Source organism: Schistocerca serialis, chromosome 5 (assembly GCF_023864345.2).
Source record: "Schistocerca serialis cubense isolate TAMUIC-IGC-003099 chromosome 5, iqSchSeri2.2, whole genome shotgun sequence".
Lineage (NCBI taxonomy): Eukaryota > Metazoa > Arthropoda > Insecta > Orthoptera > Acrididae > Schistocerca > Schistocerca serialis.
The window spans coordinates 142,239,757-142,261,322 of NC_064642.1; the positions used below are offsets into that span (position 1 = coordinate 142,239,757).

Sequence of the window (21,566 nt, forward strand, 5' to 3'; positions counted from 1 at the left end):
AGTATAATATTTATAAATAAAATTTAATCATGAAGAGCCTGATGCATTCACCCATCTCTGCATGACTAAACATTATTTATAAGTGCTACATTTTTTGCTAGCTATTAAAAAAAAAAATCTGTGCTGGATAATGGTCTTTGAGCGGTACAGGTCGCACTTAAAGAACAAATTGAAGACAAGCTTAACATGTTACATGATGTCTTTTCTACAATTTATTAAAGCAGTGAAACACAACCAACAAAAATATAGTTTATGTGAAGTTTGGCAGTGGCAGCATTACAGTTAAGCTAGATTTATAAAAACTATATTGCACTGTGTTTGCTACATCATGTTCATTAGTGAATATTAAACTCGCCAGCTGTTTTCATGGCAGCGATCCTCTTCCATGCCACCCTGTCTATCAGTAAGTGTAGTTTTCTTGCACTATTGTGTTTGGCGCATGAAGTTATCTCATGAATTTTCTATGATACTAGGTGCAGATGCTTTAGGAATGCAGAGATAAAACACTTCATGAAAGAGAATGACAACATGTAGCTAACTGATGTGTGGTGCATGCACAGCAAGTGACACAAGTAACAGCACAGATGTGTAACTATTTAACTGTTCTTTCAAGCTACTGCCTGCTCAGAAGTGAGAAACGCCTTTGCTACTATATTTGTGTGTCATATGAATCAGCTTAAGGTGAATGCCTGCATTTCCTCATTTTTGTTTATTGTTTATGTTCTGAAATTTCCATTATTCCCTGGATGTAGCATTACTTCATTATGTACATTTTGCCAAAACTAGACTCTTCTCTGAGCTGTAAATAGAAACATAAGATTTATATGAGAATTGTTCTTCGGTTACTACAATATCATTCGTAAATGCCCTAAAATTTGTCATCAGCAGTAAACACTTGCAAAGAGTGGATCCATGTGGACATGTTATTTAGCTACTTCTTTTCTATAATAAGTTTAGGTTATATTATAATACTTTTTACAATCTTGTGCCATTGTAGAAAGGACCTGGAACTATCAGACGGGGCCTGTTCTAAACATTTTAATTATCAACCGTTTAACCCTTGAGAGGGTTAAACGGTGCGCCAACAACAAAAAAGATTGTTTTGTTACATTCCATTGTTTTACAGTTGCAAGCCCATATGTATTTCTTCATTACTGCTTCAGCTAACACAGTGAGAAGTTGTGTTGACAGACATCCAAGTGAGCAGCAGTAATATAAAATAAACAGCAAGCTAGGTGAGAAAAAATTTACAATCTGTGCAAGAAAATTATCCAGATTCTGAGCTTGCAGCACAATCCCACACTGAGGTAGTTATTCATGAAATAATTAGTAATCAAATAGGTGGATGGCTGAGGCCTCATTCAGCTGCACTGTTTAGTGCTTCAAGTGGGTCATTTGTGTGGGTTAACACTTGTTCGCGACAACCAATTATTGTTTAATGAAAGAGAGATTTAGGTCATATAATGTAAGTCTATTTTATTGTTGTTCAATTAAATTAGGATTAATTTGTGATTTTGCTCAACATGTTTACCTTGGTTACATAAAGGTAGCTGTTTCTTACATGCCTACAAAGTACGTCGCATGCTGCTCGTGTTACGAAAAATGGCACACCGACTCAAGGATTAAATGACAAAATACTTTTTCAGGATAACATAATTATCAATGATTCAGGAGGACAAAGTTACATACCATTGTTACTTAAAGTGTTAATATCACATGTGTGATTTTTCAAATATTCTATTGTGACGTCTGGTGGGAATTCCGTATTGACAACATACTAATCTATTATTGTAAATACAGAACAAAAGGAATGAATTCTCCTATGGAAATAATACACAGAATAAGCTAGTTGGACACAAAAGAATTAAACATGAGATGTGTGAGAAAAGTAATAAGGCTGACAACACTGTGAGTGATCTGGCCACACTGTGTTGTTCTTCTTGTGTAGGCCCATGTGTTTATCCATTCTGGATGCTCAGAGTTTCAGCTCTGTATAGCCATAATGTAATTTTTGAGAGTGTCATCAGTGAAGTTGTGTTTTAGTCGTGTGTTACGAAAATGGAACTGCGGAATTTAAAGCACCGTTATGCAGCCAAGTTTTGGGGAATCCATGCACGAGACCTTTGAAAAATCAATGAGAAACATTACTTTTAAAGAGCACAGGTTTTTTACTGTCACAAATCATTTTTGGAAGGCTGAGAACATGAACCAAATTCAAAAACTGACAAAAATGTCAAACATGAGATCAGACCAACGTTTAATGATAAGAATGATGGGTGACCTTGTGACAAAGCAAGCTGGGATATTTTTGCTTCCTCCCTTGTTTAGCCATCTGCCTCCTTAAAACTCATTTCTTCACTTTTAATTAATTGCCACTGACATGCGTGGGTGTAGTCTGCATTTTCATAAAAGAGAAAGGTTGGCTCTAGGTTTTAAAGAATATAACACCAGGTGTGGTTTTTTGCTGAGTTTTATGTATGTGACTGATTTTCTAATTTATTTCGACTCTTCCTGGTTAATACTTTTGTTATAGGGTGAAACCTGTGATTGTTTCATGACTTAAATTCTATTGTTGACTTACAAACAAATATGGGTTCTGTACTAATTATAAACATTTGGAGGAGCAGCTAATAGTATTCTTGAGGGATCTATTTAGTTCTATTCGAAAACATGTTAGTAAAGCCAGCCCTTAATTAATTCCAAATTAATTAACGATTTTGTCAAAAGTATTGTTTGCGTGGCGATATTTGTTAATTTAAGAGCAACGAATTTTTCGATGTATTAATTTAATTTAATAAGTGATATTTTAACTGTAATTTATGTAACTTAAATGTCGAACAATGTGTAATTTCAGGACCTATTATTGTGAGGATATGTAAAGACCAAATTTTTGGGCTCGAGACAGTCAGTCCATGGCCGAGTTTCAGATGGGAAACATGTAATGGTTAGATCAACAGCAATGCATCAACTTAACTGTGAAATAACTGTAACACAATTAGGCCGTGTGTTAAAACAATGACAGTGTCTATTCCACATGTACCTTTTTATTCTTCAAGAACTGTGAACTATGTGGTTAGGCTTTTACTGCTTGTAGATGTTCAACAGTAAACTATTGTAGCAGTACATGGATGTTTGCCTGTAACCTCTTAACAAGGCTTATCAAAAGTTAAACAATAGTTAACTGGCCATATTAAATGTGTATATTGGGTGGTTGTGAACTGTGAAAGTAAAGAACTGTGAAATGCAAATGTGCACCTGTTGACTACATCATTTAAAGTAGTCAGTGTTGAACTTCCACCCCCATTTTTCAGCCAGTGTAGCAACGCAGTACGTCAACACTGAGGACAGTCAATGAGGAAATAAAGCAGGCGAACATCAAAACCTGTTAAACTTAAACACTTTCACCATACATTTCATTTTTACTAAAGATTTGCACATGCGAAAGGTTTGTGCCAATATAGTGTTGACAAACTTCACAACTGAGCAGGAGGACAATTGAAGAATTGTGTATGTTGATCTTCTCTAGAGGATTGCCCATGAACGCAAATGGCTCAGTTGTGACATCACAGGTGATGAATCGTGGCTTGTTGAGTATGATCCTGAGACAAAGCAGCAACGTGCAGAATGACACAGTGCGATATCTCCAGGAGCGAAGAAAGCTCAAATGAGGAAAACAAAGATCAAAACGGTGCTGATTTGCTTTTTGACAGTAGGGATATTGTGTATAAACAATTTGTTCCTGCTGGCCAAACTGTCAATCAAATGTTCTACAAAGATGTCTTTGAAAGGGTGAATCGAATGAGACTGTACATTGCAGCCAAGTGGAAGCTGCACCATCATAATGCCCCATGTCAGATGGCTACTTCCATCATGGAATTTTTGAACTCAAATGGCATTCCTGTTGTTCCACAATCCCCCTATTCACCTGATCTGAGTCCTTGTGACTTTTTTTCTTTTCCTGAAATTGAGAAAGTCTTAAAAAGACATCATTTTGTGACTCTGGAGAACATTTAAAAGAATGTGACTGACATGTTAAAGGACCTACGAGTTGAAGTCTTTCAGCGCTGCTACCAAGACTGGGAACGATGACTCCGCCTGTGTGTAGCTACCAAAGGGAACTGTTTTGAAGGAGACAAAATTGCTGTGTGAAAAAAATAAAAACTTTGGTAGATAAAACAATCAGTCTCATTACATTTTCACACAAACCATATTCTGTCACATACTATGATCATGTGGTGCTTAGTGGACAAGTTTCAGAATACAAATCCAGTTCTTTGGGATCAAGCCCCTGTCAGCCTGTGAATTTTTTTGCCACTTTTTGAAAATTTTGTCTCCGACAATGCCTTTGTGTGTTTTTGTGTGTGTGTGTGTGGGGGGGAGGGGGGGGTGTTCTGCTGAAAATCCAAAATTGCACATTGGTTTGAATTCTATCAAATTATAGAACACTTTATGAAGCACTGGCGTGTCAAACGCACGTTTGCTGCCCTGTTTCTTTAAATATTACAGTACTACAAATTCTGGAATGGAAACAACAATTCAAAAAATGATCAGAGGCATTGCTTTTTTTTGTGCATGCGTTCACACACACACACACACACACACACACACACACACACACACACACACATTGCAATACTGACCAAGTTCTGGATTGTCTGCCAATTCTTGATTGGGATGCATGACTTTGTTTTTCAATCCATTTCTCTTGTGGTTTGTTTATGGTAAGTGTTAGTTGGATCATGAGATCTGTGTGCTAATGTAACACATTTCCAAGACCACACAGCGCCACAACACACAATGAAATACTAAGAATGCGGGCAGCTTCACACTGTTTATCCATAGCCCATTGTTGGCAGTCAGTGATAGATTTTCGTATTCTTTCAGCAGTTAGATATTATTTGACCTGCTGTCGCATACCTGCCATCAATAGTCAATCTGTCAGGAGCAGTGGCACAATGCAGATTAATTCACAAAACTAAAGGGATGGAGAGGAAGAATATGTGTGGGTGGGGGTGTGGGGAAGAGCAGCCATCACTCAGTTAGTGTTGTATGGGAAATGACTGGAGAGGTAATGGCAGCTGCAACGGAGTGGGAGGTGGTGGCCAGTGGTAGAGACTATTGAAGATTTAGATCAGAGGATCACCTGAACAGAAGGCATAATACACAGTTCTCACCTGCACACATCAAGAGAGTTAGTGTTGAGAAATATTGTGGGTGGTGGATAGGCTCCAGTCAGCATGAGTATTGAGCATTTTTTAAAGTAGTTAGTGTTGCTATGTGCAGAATGTTCTGTTACTGTTTGGTGGATAGTTCTGGATAAAACATCAATTTCATTCTGAACATTGTAAGAAGCAGAAATCTCCATACCACCCTCTGCACAGTGTCTGACATCTTATCAGGTAAATCAACAGAACATGAGTGTGTTGTCCCATTGAGCCTAATACCGTCATTTAAATATGCTCCGGTAACATATGTTGACGTGGACTGCTCATTCTCGGCATATAAGATGCTATTAACAGACAAGAGAAGCAGTTTCTTAATGGAAAATCTGGAGAATGTGTTAGATATTTAATGTGACTGTAACTATGGACATGGATAGTAATATAATGTGGATTTTTGTCAACCTATTTATCTTTCTAGACAGTAAAATGTCAGATTTTGGTCACCTATTTTCTGATTTTTATAACCTATTTTTGTAAGTGATAGAACCTATTTTAGGTACCTAAATTAAGATTTTTAGAACCTAAAAGTCTGAGCTCTAGTCATGACCCTGAATCCAGATTGTGGAGAAATCATCAATGAACCTGAACCATGTTAGGAGTTGGGAATTTTGAGGGTTAGGATGGTTTCCTTCAGATTACCCATAAATAGCTTGGCATAGGAGGGTGCCATGCTGGTGCCATGGATTTGTTTATATACCTTCCCTTCATAGGAAAAATAGTTGAGAGTCAGGATATAGTTCATAAAGTGTATAAGGAATGAGGTGATCAGTTTAGGATCTGAAAGATATTGGGAGAGGTAGTGTTCGATTGCAGTAAAGCTATGGACATGAAGGATGTTGGTGTATAGAGGGGTGGCAAGAACAGTGATGAGTATGGATATAGGAGGTAAAGGGATGGTGGAAAGCCAGTGAAGAAAGTGGTTAGTATCTTTGATATAGGAGGCTAGGTATCGGGGAGGTAGTTGGAGGTGTTGTTCAACAAGAATGGAATTTTTTTCAGTGAGAGCACAATAGCCAGCTACAATGGTGTTTGCGGGATTGTTGGGTGTGTGGATTTTGGGGAGCATGAAGGAGGTGGGTGTGCGGGACATTGTTGGGGTGGATAGGGAGGTAGACACAGGCGAGAGTTTCTGGGTGGGGCCTATGGATTTCAGTAGGAATTGGAGGTTATGTTCGACTTCCAGGATGGGATCACTCTGGTAGAACAGTTGGAGGAGTCAGACAGTGGCAGAGGCCTCCCGTCAGGTAGTCATAGCGACTCATCATGACATGTATGGAGCCTTTGTTTGCACGGAGGATGACTAGGTCTGGGTCTGCTTTCAGGTTGTGCATGGCGAACTTTTCTTCTGCCGAAAGGTTAGTGTTCTTAGGAAGGGAGCTGGGGAAGAAGTTGGAGGTAAGGAATTGTTGGAAGCTGATAAAATTTTCTCGAGCATCAAGCTGTGTCCAGTAGTTTAAAATCCATGAGCTATTGGCCAAGTTCTCCTCGGCCATTGTCAAGTGGTGATTGTTGAATGATTGCTGCTGCTTTCCTTATATAGCCATGCTGTCTTCAGTGATTAGATGGGAGCAGGGGGACAAGGTGGGGGGGGGGGGGTTAGTTGGGTGATGTTATGAACTGGGAGAGGTGAAGTTCAGTGTTGGCATTAAGTTGGAGGTTGATGGCAAAGAAGTTTCTCCACTGTAGAAATTGGGAGTCTGTCCACATTAAATCCACTAACCACCATAAGTATCTGCATTTTGACAGCTGTCATCCCTTCTGCACCAAGAAACCCCTCCTATAAAGTCTAGCCACCCATGAGCGACATGTCTGCAGTGATGAGAATTCCCTTGCCCAGTTCGCTGAAGGCCTCACAAGAGCTTCACAGACAGCCAATACCCTCCAAACCCAAACCTAGCCTACAAACAGACTTCCCATGCCAAACCCTCACACAACCCAATCCTCCCAATCAGCTACAAAGGAGCACCCCTTCGTGACCCACTATCACTCTGGACTGGAACAGCTGAAGTGCATCCTTCACCAGGGCTTTGTTTCTCTCTCATCTTGCCCTGAAATGGGAGACATCCTATCCAAGATCCTTCCCACCTCTCTTAAAATGGTGTCCCATCACCCACCCAACCTAAATAACATTCTAGTCCATCCTTATGCCACTCCCATTCCCAACTCCAAGCCACAGGATTATCCTTCACCATCAAAGGCCAAGCTACCAATGAAAGCAGCTGTGTCGTATACCAAATCTGCAGCAAAAACTGCACAGTTTGCTATGTTGACTACCAGCCAGCTGTCCACCAAGATGAATGGCCACTGCCAAACTGTTGGCAAGAACAAAGTTGACCATCTTATTGCTCAACAAAGAGCTGAACATAACATGCTCAGTTTTAATGGATGCTTAACCTATCTATATTCTTCCTTCCACCACCAGCTTCTCTCAGATATGCAGATGGGAGTTATCCTTACAACACATCCTCTGTTACTGTAATCATCCTGGTGTCAGTCTTTTACCTCACTGTCTCCACACCCTCCACCCAAAAGTTTCCCCTTCCATCATCCTGTCAACTCCTCCCACATGCACATCCCCATGTTATCTTCAATGTGTGCTGCTGCCCACTGGCCACTACAATCATGCTAGTCCATATACCTGGCACCTCTCCCTCCTGCATTCCAAAATGACAAACCGGCCTTCTCCCAACTCTTGTCCCTCTCCCTGCCTTCTGCCTCCCTCTCCGTCTACCCGAACCACTACAACCTGTCCACCTGTTGAAAAATACCATAGGCATGTTAGTTCTGGTGGCAGCGTTTAAGGGCATAGGTGTATCTTAGGATAACTCTGAAAGCTAGCAAGTTTTCTTTTTTAATGTGTGCCTATCGACAGCAAATGCTTTTACTTTTTAGTAAGTGGTATCTTTTAATCCAAAAATATGAACATTGACATAGTTAGAGATAGTGAAAGAATGTCTAAGTACTGTGTAAAATCCAAGATGGACTGTAACAATATTATGAAAATGAGTGTTGCTACTCACCATATAACGGAGATGCTGAGTTGCAGATAGGCACAACAAAAAGACTGTCACAAAGTGAGCTTTCAGCCAACTAGGCCTTCGTTAGAAATACAGAAAACACACATACACTCACACATAGACATCTCACACACGGCCACATTTTCTGACTGCTGAAGCCTGGCTGTATTTTATGTGACAAATAATGTTAGTACTTACATGTTTTATTTACTCTTTAGAACTATACTTAATGTACTTTTTTCAGTCCTGATTCACCTATAAAGGAAGAGGAAACTAACAAAAGTATTAATATTGATAGTCAGAAGCAAGCAGTAAAATCAGACAAGGGTGAAAACTGTAAAAATCTGAACTCTGATTCAGAAGCCATCGTACATTCCTCAACCACAGGTGCAAATGGTGTACATGACAGTAATGACACTGTGTATGAAATATCTCTGAAGGATGATAGGTGAGTAATGGTAATTTGTACTTGGTTAAAATGAAACATATTCTTGCTCAGCTATTTTGTACCTCAGAATATGAATATAAGTTATTCTTTTGTCACTTTTTTCTGTATGCTATGGCCTCTGCTTTTAGGCCCAGAGCTGTAATGTACATGAGTGTTTTTCTTAAATTGTGGCTTCTCATGTAGACAGAGAGAAATAACAGTCTTGTCAATGATAAAAACAGTTTTCTTCCACTTTTATTAGATTTGTGTGACTTGCTGACTCTTTGGGGAAGTGTCAGGCAACTATCCCAGAAGTCCATGGTTTCAGTCCCCAAGTGATTTTTTTCTTTCAATTATCACTTCGTTCACTTCTGGTAATTAAATTTTAATGTGAAAAATATAATTTGAATTGGGGTTTATAGTCCATGTTAAGCTTTAAGTTCACCTGTAATTATCTGGGTGCTTCAGTTCAAAGGCCAGAGGAAGCTAGGGTTCTTACCACCTCCAGTAACACCACCACTAGTAACCTTTGGGTTATGAATAAACTTTTTTTTTTACTTCATTAGATTTTTATCTTTTTTCCTGAATAATCCTTACAGAGTAAACATGTCACTATTATATGTTTAAACAAAAGATACTGTATTTCTTTCAAATGTACATATTTATCACTGATGCTGCTGCTTAAGTGTCAGTCATTTTGTACATTAGAGCTGAGGAAGTGAAGATGTCAGTTTTAAAGCAGAAGGATTTTGGCGCAGACAGAAAATGCCTGTGTAAAAAAATCTTAAGAGAAGTGAAGAAGCAAACTATCTAAAATGTTCCAGAATGAATCTGTAAATATCTCTGTGGCAGTGCCTCATTGTTGGTGGATCTCTATAGATGGCTGTTGTTTTCGCCTCCAACCATCTGCACTTCACAGCTGAAAGCTTACAACAGTGCTTCCAGCTGTCAGGAATCAACTTACAGCGACTTGACTAAAGTAGTCCTAGTTCTGCAAGGTATGCAGGAGAGCTTCTTTGATGTTTGTAAACTAGGAGAGAAGTTACAGCAGACATAAAGTATTAATGTCAGGCTGTGAGTCATGGTTGGAAAGGTCAATCAGGAAGAGCATTTCATGCTAAAGACAAAATTCTGCTTTTTAATCCTGGTACAGCACACAGTTTCATTCTTCCAGGGAATTTCAATGTACAAACTTACTGATATTGAACTCAAACTACTGAAAACACATTTGTTTCAGTAAGTGTTGATCTGATGAACACTCCCTTTCTTTTACGAATGTTCGTCTCCCCATTTCTGTCTCCAGCTTCTCTCTTTGCCTCCTGAAGGAAAGATATGTAATGAACTTTTTTTAAATTTTTTTATTATTAGTATTGATGTCTTTGTGGATGCACACATTTATGGATCTTTGGTTAACTGATGCACTATCTGCAGTCACATTGGTAGTGATCAATCCAAAGATCGATTTATGGTAGTTCTCCACTCTTCTTATTTCTCTTCAGTTTTTCGTAATTGTTGCCTCCTTTGTCTCTTATACTTTGCTGCAGATTGCATAATTACAGCCTTCTCTTTGCTTTCTTGTGGTTAAGATGTCTGTGGGTTAGTGTTTTTAAACAATGTATTATGTGTCTAGAAAGCTACTAAAACATATTTATTTGGTTACAGTGGATTTCAGTAGGCTTCAGCTTACACTTAATTTTTGAAAAACCACTTTCTATTTGTTGTAAATCCATGTTTTTTCTTTCACAGTTTTGTAGTGCCATTACTCAGAAGAATTTAGCTTCCTTTCCTTTTCAGCTTTCAAAGCATCTTTGTTAATTTCATGGCTGCTGTACAGGAATATTTTTAAAAAATTGTTGGAGATTAAATGAACAATTCTAATTCACACCTCTGTTTTTCATTATTTTATGTAAGTTAATGTTGGTTAACTGTTCATGAGTGTCATATTCCTTATACAAGTACATTAATCAGCCTCTTCCAGGAATTCATTTACAGTATTGATTCTTATCTTAATTTGCTCTTCTTTTATCACAGGCCATCATATTTGCTTTAGCTGTATTTAAGTTTCAAAAATGATTTTTTTAGCTTGATACCCTGATTGTGTCATACAGTTTGGTTTCCTCAACAAGAACAGGAGCATCATTAACATCTCTCAAGATAGCTATTCTTTTATCACTAGCTTTTATTTTGTTGTGATGTCTTCAGTGATTTTGATTAGACTTACAAAAGATGCAAATTAAAGGTGATAAGTAATAGTGAATGGGCTTGTCATATGCGTTAATAAGTTTGTATCTCCATTTATACAGTTTTTCTACCAGTAATAGCTGTCTCATTTCTGTACCAGTTCCGTATAACTCTACCATTTTTCAGTTAAATCAAATTGTATGTTGAAAGAAAAGATGGCACCACAGCAAGGCAGCTACTTTGTATTGCAGGACACACCCTAAACATATATTAAAATCCATGAACAGCATCATACTAAAAAATAAATTACAATAGCAGATCTTTATTTTTGTTCAGCAGTTGGTGTACTCATTCATAATGATAAAACAACAGTTTGAGTCCTTGCTGATGTGACAACAAGCTGTTAAGAAGTGTAAGATACAAAGTCTGACCTACCCTTTCATAAGTGTTGCCTGACCTATCTGACCTATTGAACTGGAACCCAAATCCTCTCCGATAATTCTAGTAGAGAGAGAGAGAGAGAGAGAGAGGGGGGGGGGGGGCTAGTATACAGGGTGGTCCATTGATAGTGACTGGGCCAAATATATCACGAAATAAGCATCAAACAAAAAAACTACAAAGAACGAAACTCGTCTAGCTTGAAGGGGGAAACCAGATGGCGCTATGGTTGGCCTGCTAGATGGTGCTGCCATAGGTCAAATGGATATCAACTGCGTTTTTTAAAAATAGGGACCCCTATTTTTTATTACATATTCGTGTAGTACGTAAAGAAATATGAATGTTTTAGTTGGACCACTTTTTTCGCTTTGTGGTAGATGGCACTGTAATAGTCACAAATGTATAAGTACGTGGTATCACCTAACATTCTGCCAGTGCGGATGGTATTTGCTTCATGATACATTACCCGTGTTAAAATGGACTGTTTACCAATTGCGGAAAAGGTCGATATTGTGTTGATGTCTGGCAATTGTGATCAAAATGCCCAACGGGCGTGTACTATGTATGCTTCTCGTTACCCTGGATGACATCATCCAAGAGTCCGGACCATTCGCCAGATAGTTACGTTATGTAAGGAAACAGGAAGCGTTCAGCCACATGTGAAACATCAACCACGACCTGCAACAAATGATGATGCCCAAGTAGGTGTTTAGCTGCTGTCGCGGCTAATCTGCACATCAGTAGCAGACAAATTGCGCGAGAATCGGGAATCTCAAAAACATTGGTGTTGAGAATGCTACATCAACATCGATTACACCCGTACCATATTTCTATGCACCAGGAATTGCATGGCGACGACTTTGAACGTCGCGTACAGTTCTGCCACTGGGCACGAGAAATTACGGGACGATGACAGATTTTTTTACGCGCATTCTATTTGGCGACGAAGTGTCATTCACCAACAGCGGTAATGTAAACTGGCATAATATGCACTATTGGGCAATGGAAAATCCACGATGCCTGTGGCAAGTGGAACACCAGTGACCTTGGTGGGTTATAATGTATGGTGCGGCATTATGGGAGGGAGGATAATTGGCCCCATTTTATCGATGGCAATCTAAATGGTGCACTGTATGCTGATGTCCTATGTAATGTTCTGCCGATGTTACTACAAGATGTTTCACTGCATGACAGAATGGCGATGTACTTCCAACACGATGGATGTCCGGCACATAGATCACATGCGGTTGAAGCGGTATTGAATAGCATATTTCATGACAGGTGGATTGGTCGTCGAAGCACCATACCATGGCCCGCACGTTCACTGGATCTGACGTCCCCGGATTTCTTTCTGTGGGGAAAGTTGAAGGATATTAGCTGTCGTGATCCACCGACAATGCCTAACAACATGCGTCAGTGCATTGTCAATGCATGTGCGAACATTACGGAAGGCAAACTACTCGCTGTTGAGAGGAATGTCGTTACACGTGTTGCCAAATGCATTGAGGTTGACGGACATCATTTTGAGCATTTATTGTATTAATGTGGTATTTACAGGTAATCACACTGTAACAGCATGCGTTCCCAGAAATGATAAGTTCACAAAGGTACATTGTATCACATTGGAACAACCGAAATAAAATGTTCAAACGTGCCTATGTTCTGTATTTTAATTTAAAAAATCCACCTGTTATCAACTGTTCGTCTAAAATTGTGAGCCATATGTTTGTGACTATTACAGCACCATCTATCACAAAGCAAAAAAAGTGGTCATATTTCTTTACATACTACACGGATATGTAATGAAAAATGGGGGTTCCTATTTAAAAAGCACAGTTGATATCTGTTTGACCTATGGCAGCACCATCTATCGGGCCAACCATAGTGCCATCTGGTTTCCCCCTTCAAGTTAGACAAGTTTCGTTCTTTGTAGTTTTTTCGTTTGATGCTTATTTCGTGAGATATTTGGCACGGTCACAATCAATGGACCGCCCTGTATAATATCTGATATTAGTGTTTCGTATTTAATTGAAATATTTTTCTCAAATGAAAACTGATTTTGTATCCAAGGCTGTTTTTTTATATGTGATTCTGATCAGGTTTCGTGAAGATTTCGAGCCTGTGGTAGCATCGTGTCAGTGCCTTTGCTGCAAAAAGCACACAAGAGCCTACATACATCATCTGTTAATGACCAATGAGCTGCTTGCACCAGTACTGTTATCAGTGTGAGTATCATCTTACTCCTTAATTAATGTTTACTGTACATTGCACTGTGGATGGTAAGATTTTGTATTATCTGCCTGCTGATGAGTATTTAGGTCTCTATGATCTGCTCTCTAAGCAACTCAAATTGATCCCAAGGTTTCCATATTCCCCTGTAATATTTTCAAGGAAAGCAGCACAAGAGGTATAAAAATTTATCATGTTTATGAGAAACTACAGGTATATACTGGATGAGGTAAAAATCTTACACCAGCTAAATAACAGAGCCCCACATGCACCATTCACTGAAATTTGAAATGATTATAAATGTAGAAGAAATAATTGACTCAGAGAGCCATCTCCTTTTATAATTATTACAAATTTCAGTGAATGGTACACATGGGGTTTGTTATTTAGTTGGTGTAAGACAGGGCTTAACAACTGGCCGGTTTTGAGCGCGAGTACTCGCGTCTGCTCAGGCACATGCTCGCGAGCAGGTGCAAGGTCGCGGAGTAGGGTGGGAGGGGAGGGAGGGAAAATGCGCGCGCACGTATGAATAGGACCGCAGCGTGCCTATTGAATTCACGCCGACTGTGTAATGTTAAAAGTACCACGATCAGCTCATAACAGTCACTTCGCTGGTTAAGAATCATGTCAAGTCGCCGTTGTGTAACCCCAACCATGCTTTCGCAGTTCAACCCCCATTGGGAGGAATTGTATCTGTTTACAGAAAAAGATGGTGTTGCAAAATGTTTAGCATGTCACAAAACGCTGAATTCTTTTAGGAAATTTAATTTGCAGCGACATTATATGTCCTACCACGCGAAAGACTACGGAAGTGGAAAATGTGATGGACCAGATCGTGCACAGGAAGTTATTAAACTTAAAAGGAAGCTATCCGAAGAAGATCTGGATGATGAAGAAAAATCAACTGAGGCAGCTCTCAGAGTGAGCTACAAAATTGCTTTGTTTTTAGCAAAATCCCTGCGTCCCTTCACTGATGGCGATTTAATAAAAGATGTTTGGTAGTTGCAGCGGAACATTTGTGTCCATCTCAAGTTGAACAGTTTCGGGTTGTGCCATTATCTGACTTTACCATTATGCGTCGCATACAGGACATGGCCGACGACGTCCAGAGCCAGCTTGCAAATATCTATAAAGATTTTATGGTGTATTCTCTAGCTCTGGACGAAAGTGTTGATATCACTGGAACAGTGCAGCTTTCCATATTTATTAGAGGTGTTAATAGAGGTCTTCAGGTGAGGAAGGAGCTCCTCGATGTGGTAGCCATGAAGAACACTACAACCGAAGATGATATTTTAAGTAGTGTTGAAAATATAGGATTGTCGTGGAGTTCTTTAGTTTCAGTGTCTACAGACGGTGTACCAGCGATGACAGGGAAAAAATTAGGTTTCATTGCGCTGTTGAAGGAGAAAATGCAAAAACTGACCGTGCCAAATGAAATAAGGGGCGTTCACTGTGTGATCCACCAGGAAAACTTATGTGCAAAGAGTATCACTCTAAAAAATGTGATGAGTGTTGTTGTTCGTACAACCAATTATATAAGGAAGCATGGCCTACAATACAGACAATTTAAAAGCTTTCTTGAGGATGTAGAAAGCCAGTATGGTAGCATGCCTCATTACAGCGAGGTCCGCTGGCTTGTTGTTGTTGTTGTTGTGGTCTTCAGTCCTGAGACTGGTTTGATGCAGCTCTCCAAGCTACTCTATCCTGTGCAAGCTTCTTCATCTCCCAGTACCTACTGCAACCTACATACTTCTGAATCTGCTTAGTGTATTAATCTCTTGGTCCCCCTCTACGATTTTTACCCTCCACGCTGCCCTCCAATACTAAATTTGTGATCCCTTGATGCCTCAGAACATGTCATACCTCCGCTGGCTTAGTCGTGGCGAATTATTAAATCGAATTTTTGCCTATTAGATGAGATAAATGTGTTCATGGAAATAAATAACGTGTGTTCCTGAATGGAAAGAGCCTTCATGGAAATGTGATCTCGCGTTCTTAGCAGATTTAACTAGCCATCTGAATGCTTTCAACATTTCACTACAAGGTAAAGATCTGATAATTACTCATTTCATAGATCGAATACGAGCTTTTAAAATGAAATTGACACTTTGGGTGAGTCAGCTGGAAACAGTAAATATAGCTCATTTTCCTAAATTATCATCCATGCAAGATGTTCACAAAGACTGTGAACGTTATTCACATGGTTTAGTTTGCTTTAAGGAAGAATTTGATCAATGCTTTCAAGATCTGACAGCACTAGACAGTGATTCTGATCTGTTCTCCTCTCCATATTCAGCGAATATTGAAGAGATTCGTCCTGAGCTGCAACTAGAAATTATTGAGCTGCAGTGTGACAGAGAATACAGAGACAAATTTCAGAACAAGAAAAACATTTTGGAATTTTACAGACACTTCCCTCAGGATAGATTTCCTCATTTGCACAAACTGGCAGCTACAATAATACCATTGTTCGGTTCCATGTATGTTTGTGAATAACTGTTCTCTGCAATGAAATGTAACAAGACGCGCCTGAGAAACGCATTGTCTGATCGAAATTTAAACTGCACACTGCGCCTACGATGCACAAGAACAATTACTCTGAACATAGACGCAATTGTAAAGGGCAAAAAGTACAAGATAACAGAGAAGCCCACACTTCAGTGACACCTTTTATTGTCTAACAGTTCACAAATTAATATGAATGTAGAGGCATACACTAAGCTAATAAAATTATGTGGCACGTATACATTCTCCTTTATTTGTTTCATTTGTCACAGTAATAATTCGTGAGTGATATCCCTGCAGGTGGCCGCGGATTTACATTGACTGGCGGCAGCTGTTGTGTGCCCCACGTGATTCTCCCCACTCTCCGCTCTGGTCCGGTAGTGGGGGTAGCGTGCTCGCGCTGCTCCGTGCTCGCGCCTAGCTGCTCACAGCTTGCTCCGCGAGCACATATGTTGTGAAGCCCTGGTGTAAGATTTTTACACCATCTGATGTATACCTGTAGTTTCTTATAAGTATGATAAATTTTTCTAATAATGTAGATGCTATCTGTATATAAATTGGCGCAAAAACTACTATCACTCAATAAAAGTGGTTCCATGAAAATGAAATTATTATTATTATTATTATTATTATTATTATGAGATTGGCTGATGCTGAGTGTCTTTATTATCGTTTACAAAAAAATACTTCTATTCAGTGGGTGGTAGCATTAGATATATGAGGAAGGCACTGCAAATCATTGGAATGTTTAAAGAAAATGTGGTTTTATTTTACAAATTATACTTCCAGGTAACAATATTATGAGAAGGAAAGTTACCACTCACCATATAGCGGAGATGCTGGCAGTGTGATTTCAGTTGCACGAGACTGCAGTCGTTTGTGAGAGTTGTGTGTGCACATATGTGGGTCCATTGTTGATAAAGGCCATTGGCCAAAAGCTTTAAGTGTGAAAATCTTTTTGCTGTGCCTATCGCGACTCAGTATCTCCACTATATGGTGAGTGGCAACATTCCTTCTCATACTATTGTTACATTCCATCCTGGATTTTCCATTGGTTGATACTTCCAGGTAATGTTCATTTGATGCTGTGCTCCAGTTCCAATGACTTTTTTACTCCTTGAAGGAGGGGAAAAAAAGAAAAAAAAAAGTAATCTTGTGTGAACTGGGATGGCCTACTGCAGATTTTCTTCAAGTTCTCCCAAATTAACGAATTGGTGATTTATTAGCTAAAAACAAATACAAATTTACAGTCATAGAAGATAACGAGATCGTTAAATAAATGTTCGCATTTGATACCGAAGGTAGTGACATCATAAGCATTCCTAGTACATATATCTGATTGTAAATGGTGGGTTCTCAGTATGCTTGGTGAATTAGATGGAAAGGCATCCTGAGAGTCGTCTTTGCAGTGTCGTGTGCCAGCCATAGGGTCAGGGATAAGAAAATGTCAGTAGGGTGGCAAGGTTCAGAGAATATGGTGGATGAAAAATCACAGATGTTGTTTTCTGCCAAAAACTGTTGGATTTGTAACCTGTGTTGGACAGGATGATGATGATGATGTGTTGAAGCAGACAATTCCCACTTGGCCATGGGACTAAGGCTATAACTGTGTCACATTCCTTTTTTAACAATTTTTCATAACATCCTGGTAAAAATTCTGGTTCATCCTCTTGTAATAAATGCCTTATACACTATTTCCTTCAAACAAACAAATGAACACCTTCTCCATGTTTTCTTTCACATGGTGTTCCTTTTTTGACATTGATGACAAAATGCTTGTATTGACTTCTATTCATTTGCCAAATTGTGACTATAACATGAAGTGGCACCAGCACTCATAAATTCAGAAAGAATTTCCATGTAATTTTGGAGTTGGTCTTTCTGATTATATTATTTAGCAGTATTATTATTTTGAAGTTATTTCATCAACTGCAGCAAAAATTTCACAGTATCAAATTTCATGTTCAGTTCATGTGACAAAAATGCACTGGCTTCTGCTCCACAAAACAGTAGTCAATTCAAAAATCTCATAAAACTTTTGTCACGATATTGTAGGCAGCACTTTTAATTCACATAGGTTCATGATTTAGAAGATCAACCAGCTTGAGTTTAGTCTTATAAGTGACATATCCTTATGTTTTGTTTTGTTTGTGTTATGTAAATGATACTTTCAGTGGTTAAATAGTAAAGTCACCTAGGTTAGGGAGACCCAGAAGAACAGGACTAGAGGGAAATTAAGTAACTTGTTAGCAACAAAAAATGTTCTGAAAGTGTTACACTGTAAATTACTTAAGAAGCAAGCACCTGGCAGAGTGAACATACATTTGAAGATGAGGCAAAAAAGGAGCTACATCAGACAAAAAAGAAATTTGGGAAAATGTAGAAGTAGTAAACAGGAAGAAGAAACAAAATGCAAAAAGATAAATTCTGATATAATACAAATTGAAGGTAGGAAAAAATAAGTGAATGAGAATCTGTGTACTGTCTGTGCCATTAATATTATTTTAAAAACATTCTCATTGGATCAACACCATTGTTCAGAAAACATCTTTCTGCATAATGATTTTTCACTCTGTGAAGTTTGGAAGGTAGGAGATGAGGTACTGTGCTGTGATGGCAGGTCATGATTTGTGCTTCTTACATTGCTCGTTTGGTAGAGCCCAATCAGTAAAAAGCAAAGGTCACAGATTCGAGTCCCAGTCTGGCACACAGTTTTGACCTGCAGGAAGTTTCATCTCTCTGCTGCTGTGACACGACATACACTGAAGGCCATGAACTGCTGCTTGTAACGTAGGAATTACCAAACCACTAATTTGGGGAGGGGGGGTGCATTCGGCAAATGTTTCAAATTGCCTGTCTGTTCCTGGGGCACGGTCTAGAAACAAAAATAGTCTGATGTGACGAGGTGACTGGTAACATATCAATTTAATCCATTTAGAATAGTAAGTGAATTATGCTTTCTTTCATTTGCCATTTTTTGACATTTTCACCTTTTTTTACTAAAAATGTTTTAACTGTGTTTTTTCAGGCACAATATGCACCACTACTTGGCGTTTTTCAGAAGCATAAGAACTGCAGTTACAAAAGGAGACCTTGAATTGCTAAGAAATAACATAAAATTAAAAATGTAAACCGGCATTTTCATGAAGTAACTGTTCCTATTTTTTTACATTATAAAAAATGACACCAAATTTGTACAATAATTTTAGTACATCACTCTTTTCGTAAGTTGTAACTATGTTATAATGAAACATCACATTTTTATGTTCCCCTGCTTTAAATTATTGTATTACACTTACTTAACAGTGGTCATGGTGGTCTAGGGATTAGACACTTTGGCCCTGGACTTCTCGGATTCGATTACAGGTAGGAGCGGGGATTTTTCCTCATTCTAGTCCTTCCAGGATAGACCCAGGTCCACCAAGTCTGCTATTAAATGAGTACTGGGGCTCTTTCTTTGGGGTAAAAGGCGGTCAAGGCAATGAGCCTGGAGCCCTTCCCCTCCTAGTGCTGTGGCGGAGACAGTCTGCATTCTGTCTGCAGTTAGGCCAGTAGCTGGGTGACGAGCATGTACCACAGACTTAATCTGTATTATACTTAATTGCAAACATTCCTATGTAATTACAATAATGTAAGATTGGTTGCATCTAAAATGTTTCAGCACTTGTTGTACACCATTTTATTAAAACAATTTTGTACTTAAGCACTGACCGTGAAGTTATAAGCTGAAGAATGATTGCAACCGAATATTGATGTTGTGGTTTATGCACAGTTTACGAGTTAGGTATTCATGTGATTTGAAAGTAACAGTATTAAAAACACAAAAAATGTATGAGACATTTGTGTGGTGAATATGGGCCTGTTCTCTCCACTGATGTGAAGACAAAGTCATACCTATTATAATGAAATTGTAATATCACCAAAATACAAACCATTAAAAAATAAAGACAAGTGTGTAAATTCCTTATACAATTTGTTTAACAGTCACTTTTATTGTATACTGTGATTAAAGTTACCCTGTGACTGACAGATTGCAATGGTGGGGGGGGGGGGGGGGGGTGGCGCAGTGTTGCCGGCATGTTGCCAGCCACACATCACAAGGTGCTGCATGTACCTACAGAACAGGCAACACAGCGAGCATGTGGCGCTCGAGAAAGAAGTACAATTGGATCCTGGCTGGCTGGCCCTCTACAAGTCGACTTGCTGAAATGTCAATCAGACAGTAATTTTTAATTGGAGTATAAACAGAATAAGTAAAGCAGTTTGGCTCTTCATGAGCATTATGTTGTACTTCAAAAATAGCACTAAAATCATTTATTTGGTGAAGAGTGTGCGTGCGTGTGTGTTTGTGTGTGTGTGTGTGTGTGTTTGTTTGTTTTGCGGTTCCCCGGTGTAATGTTAAGCTCTCTCTATACAGCTAAAGCGTTTTCATGGACTTACTTGTTGAAGAATGCTGATTCTGCTTTCTTGCAGTGCCCATGTCTTCTGCTAGCTCCGGATGCTTCTTCAAAGATTTCACTGCTAGAAGGGGAAATTTTTCACTCTCTCACTCTCTTCTTATTTAAAAAATATGCCACTCTTGGAATATCATTCAATGCACCAGAACATATTTATTTCCACTTTGTACAAAAAAACAACTAAACTTTATGACATAAGCCCACACATTACCGGGCACCCAGACTCAGTTAATTACACATTTTTGACCACAATTAATACATAAGCTTTTATTGCGGCTGACTATCCATGTCCAGTCCACGTATTCTCAACAGCAGTTCAATGTCTAATAAACAGTCACTGTTTCGAGTCTCTCCATTTGTTTTTTGACAATACAATGCTACATTACTCTTTGCAGCCAGCGACGGAGCTTCCGGACCATATTTGCTTATTCTTGGCAGGTCGCGCTGAACACTTGCCAGCACCAACGAATTATCTCCCTTCCAGTTTTGCCTGCACAAACAATAAATGGATGCAGTATCCCATGCTCATCCTTACGCCCTGCTTTAACATACACTGATGAGAAACTTTATTTGTGACCACATGCTTAATAGCTTGTTTGTCCATTTTTGGAACAAAATATATCCTTGATTCTGCAAATCGGGGTCCAACTGTGGGTGAGCATGTGGAGGTATGTGGCATCGCACAGATCATGTGTTTCACGTAAATAAGAGGCTGCTGATGTGCGTGTGCAATGGTGGTGCCCGACATCGACCCAAATGGGCTCCATAGGATTTACATCAGGTGAATTTGGTCACCAAGACATCAGTGTGAGCTCAACTGTAATGCTCTTCAAACCGCTGTAGAAAGGTTATGGCTCCAAGACATGAACAGTTATACTGTTGAAAGATGACATCACGGTTGGGGAAGACATCAAGCATGAAGGGATGAATATAAATGGTTTTCAGCTGTCAGCATGTCTTCAATTACTACCACAGGTCCCATGCAAGTGCAGGAGATTGTCTCCCATAGCATTATAATGCTCCTGCTGGGGCACGGTGCATGTTTTGAGCTGCTGTTTCACCTTGATGATGGCGTTTGTGGAGATGACCA

The 21,566-nt window shown here is 39.1% G+C and overlaps 1 protein-coding gene across 1 annotated transcript in view; it reads left to right on the forward strand.

The window, feature by feature from the left end:
- The window catches only part of LOC126480953 (queuine tRNA-ribosyltransferase accessory subunit 2), a 75,397-nt gene extending 56,175 nt beyond the window's left edge, over positions 1 to 19,222 (forward strand). Inside the window, exons 7-9 of the mRNA XM_050104380.1 lie at positions 8,484 to 8,687; positions 13,385 to 13,510; positions 19,048 to 19,222. Coding sequence (XP_049960337.1) covers positions 8,484 to 8,687; positions 13,385 to 13,510; positions 19,048 to 19,150 — 433 coding nt within the window. The 3' untranslated portion in view covers positions 19,151 to 19,222. The remainder of the gene's footprint in view (positions 1 to 8,483; positions 8,688 to 13,384; positions 13,511 to 19,047) is intronic.
- The last annotated feature ends 2,344 nt before the right edge of the window (positions 19,223 to 21,566 follow it).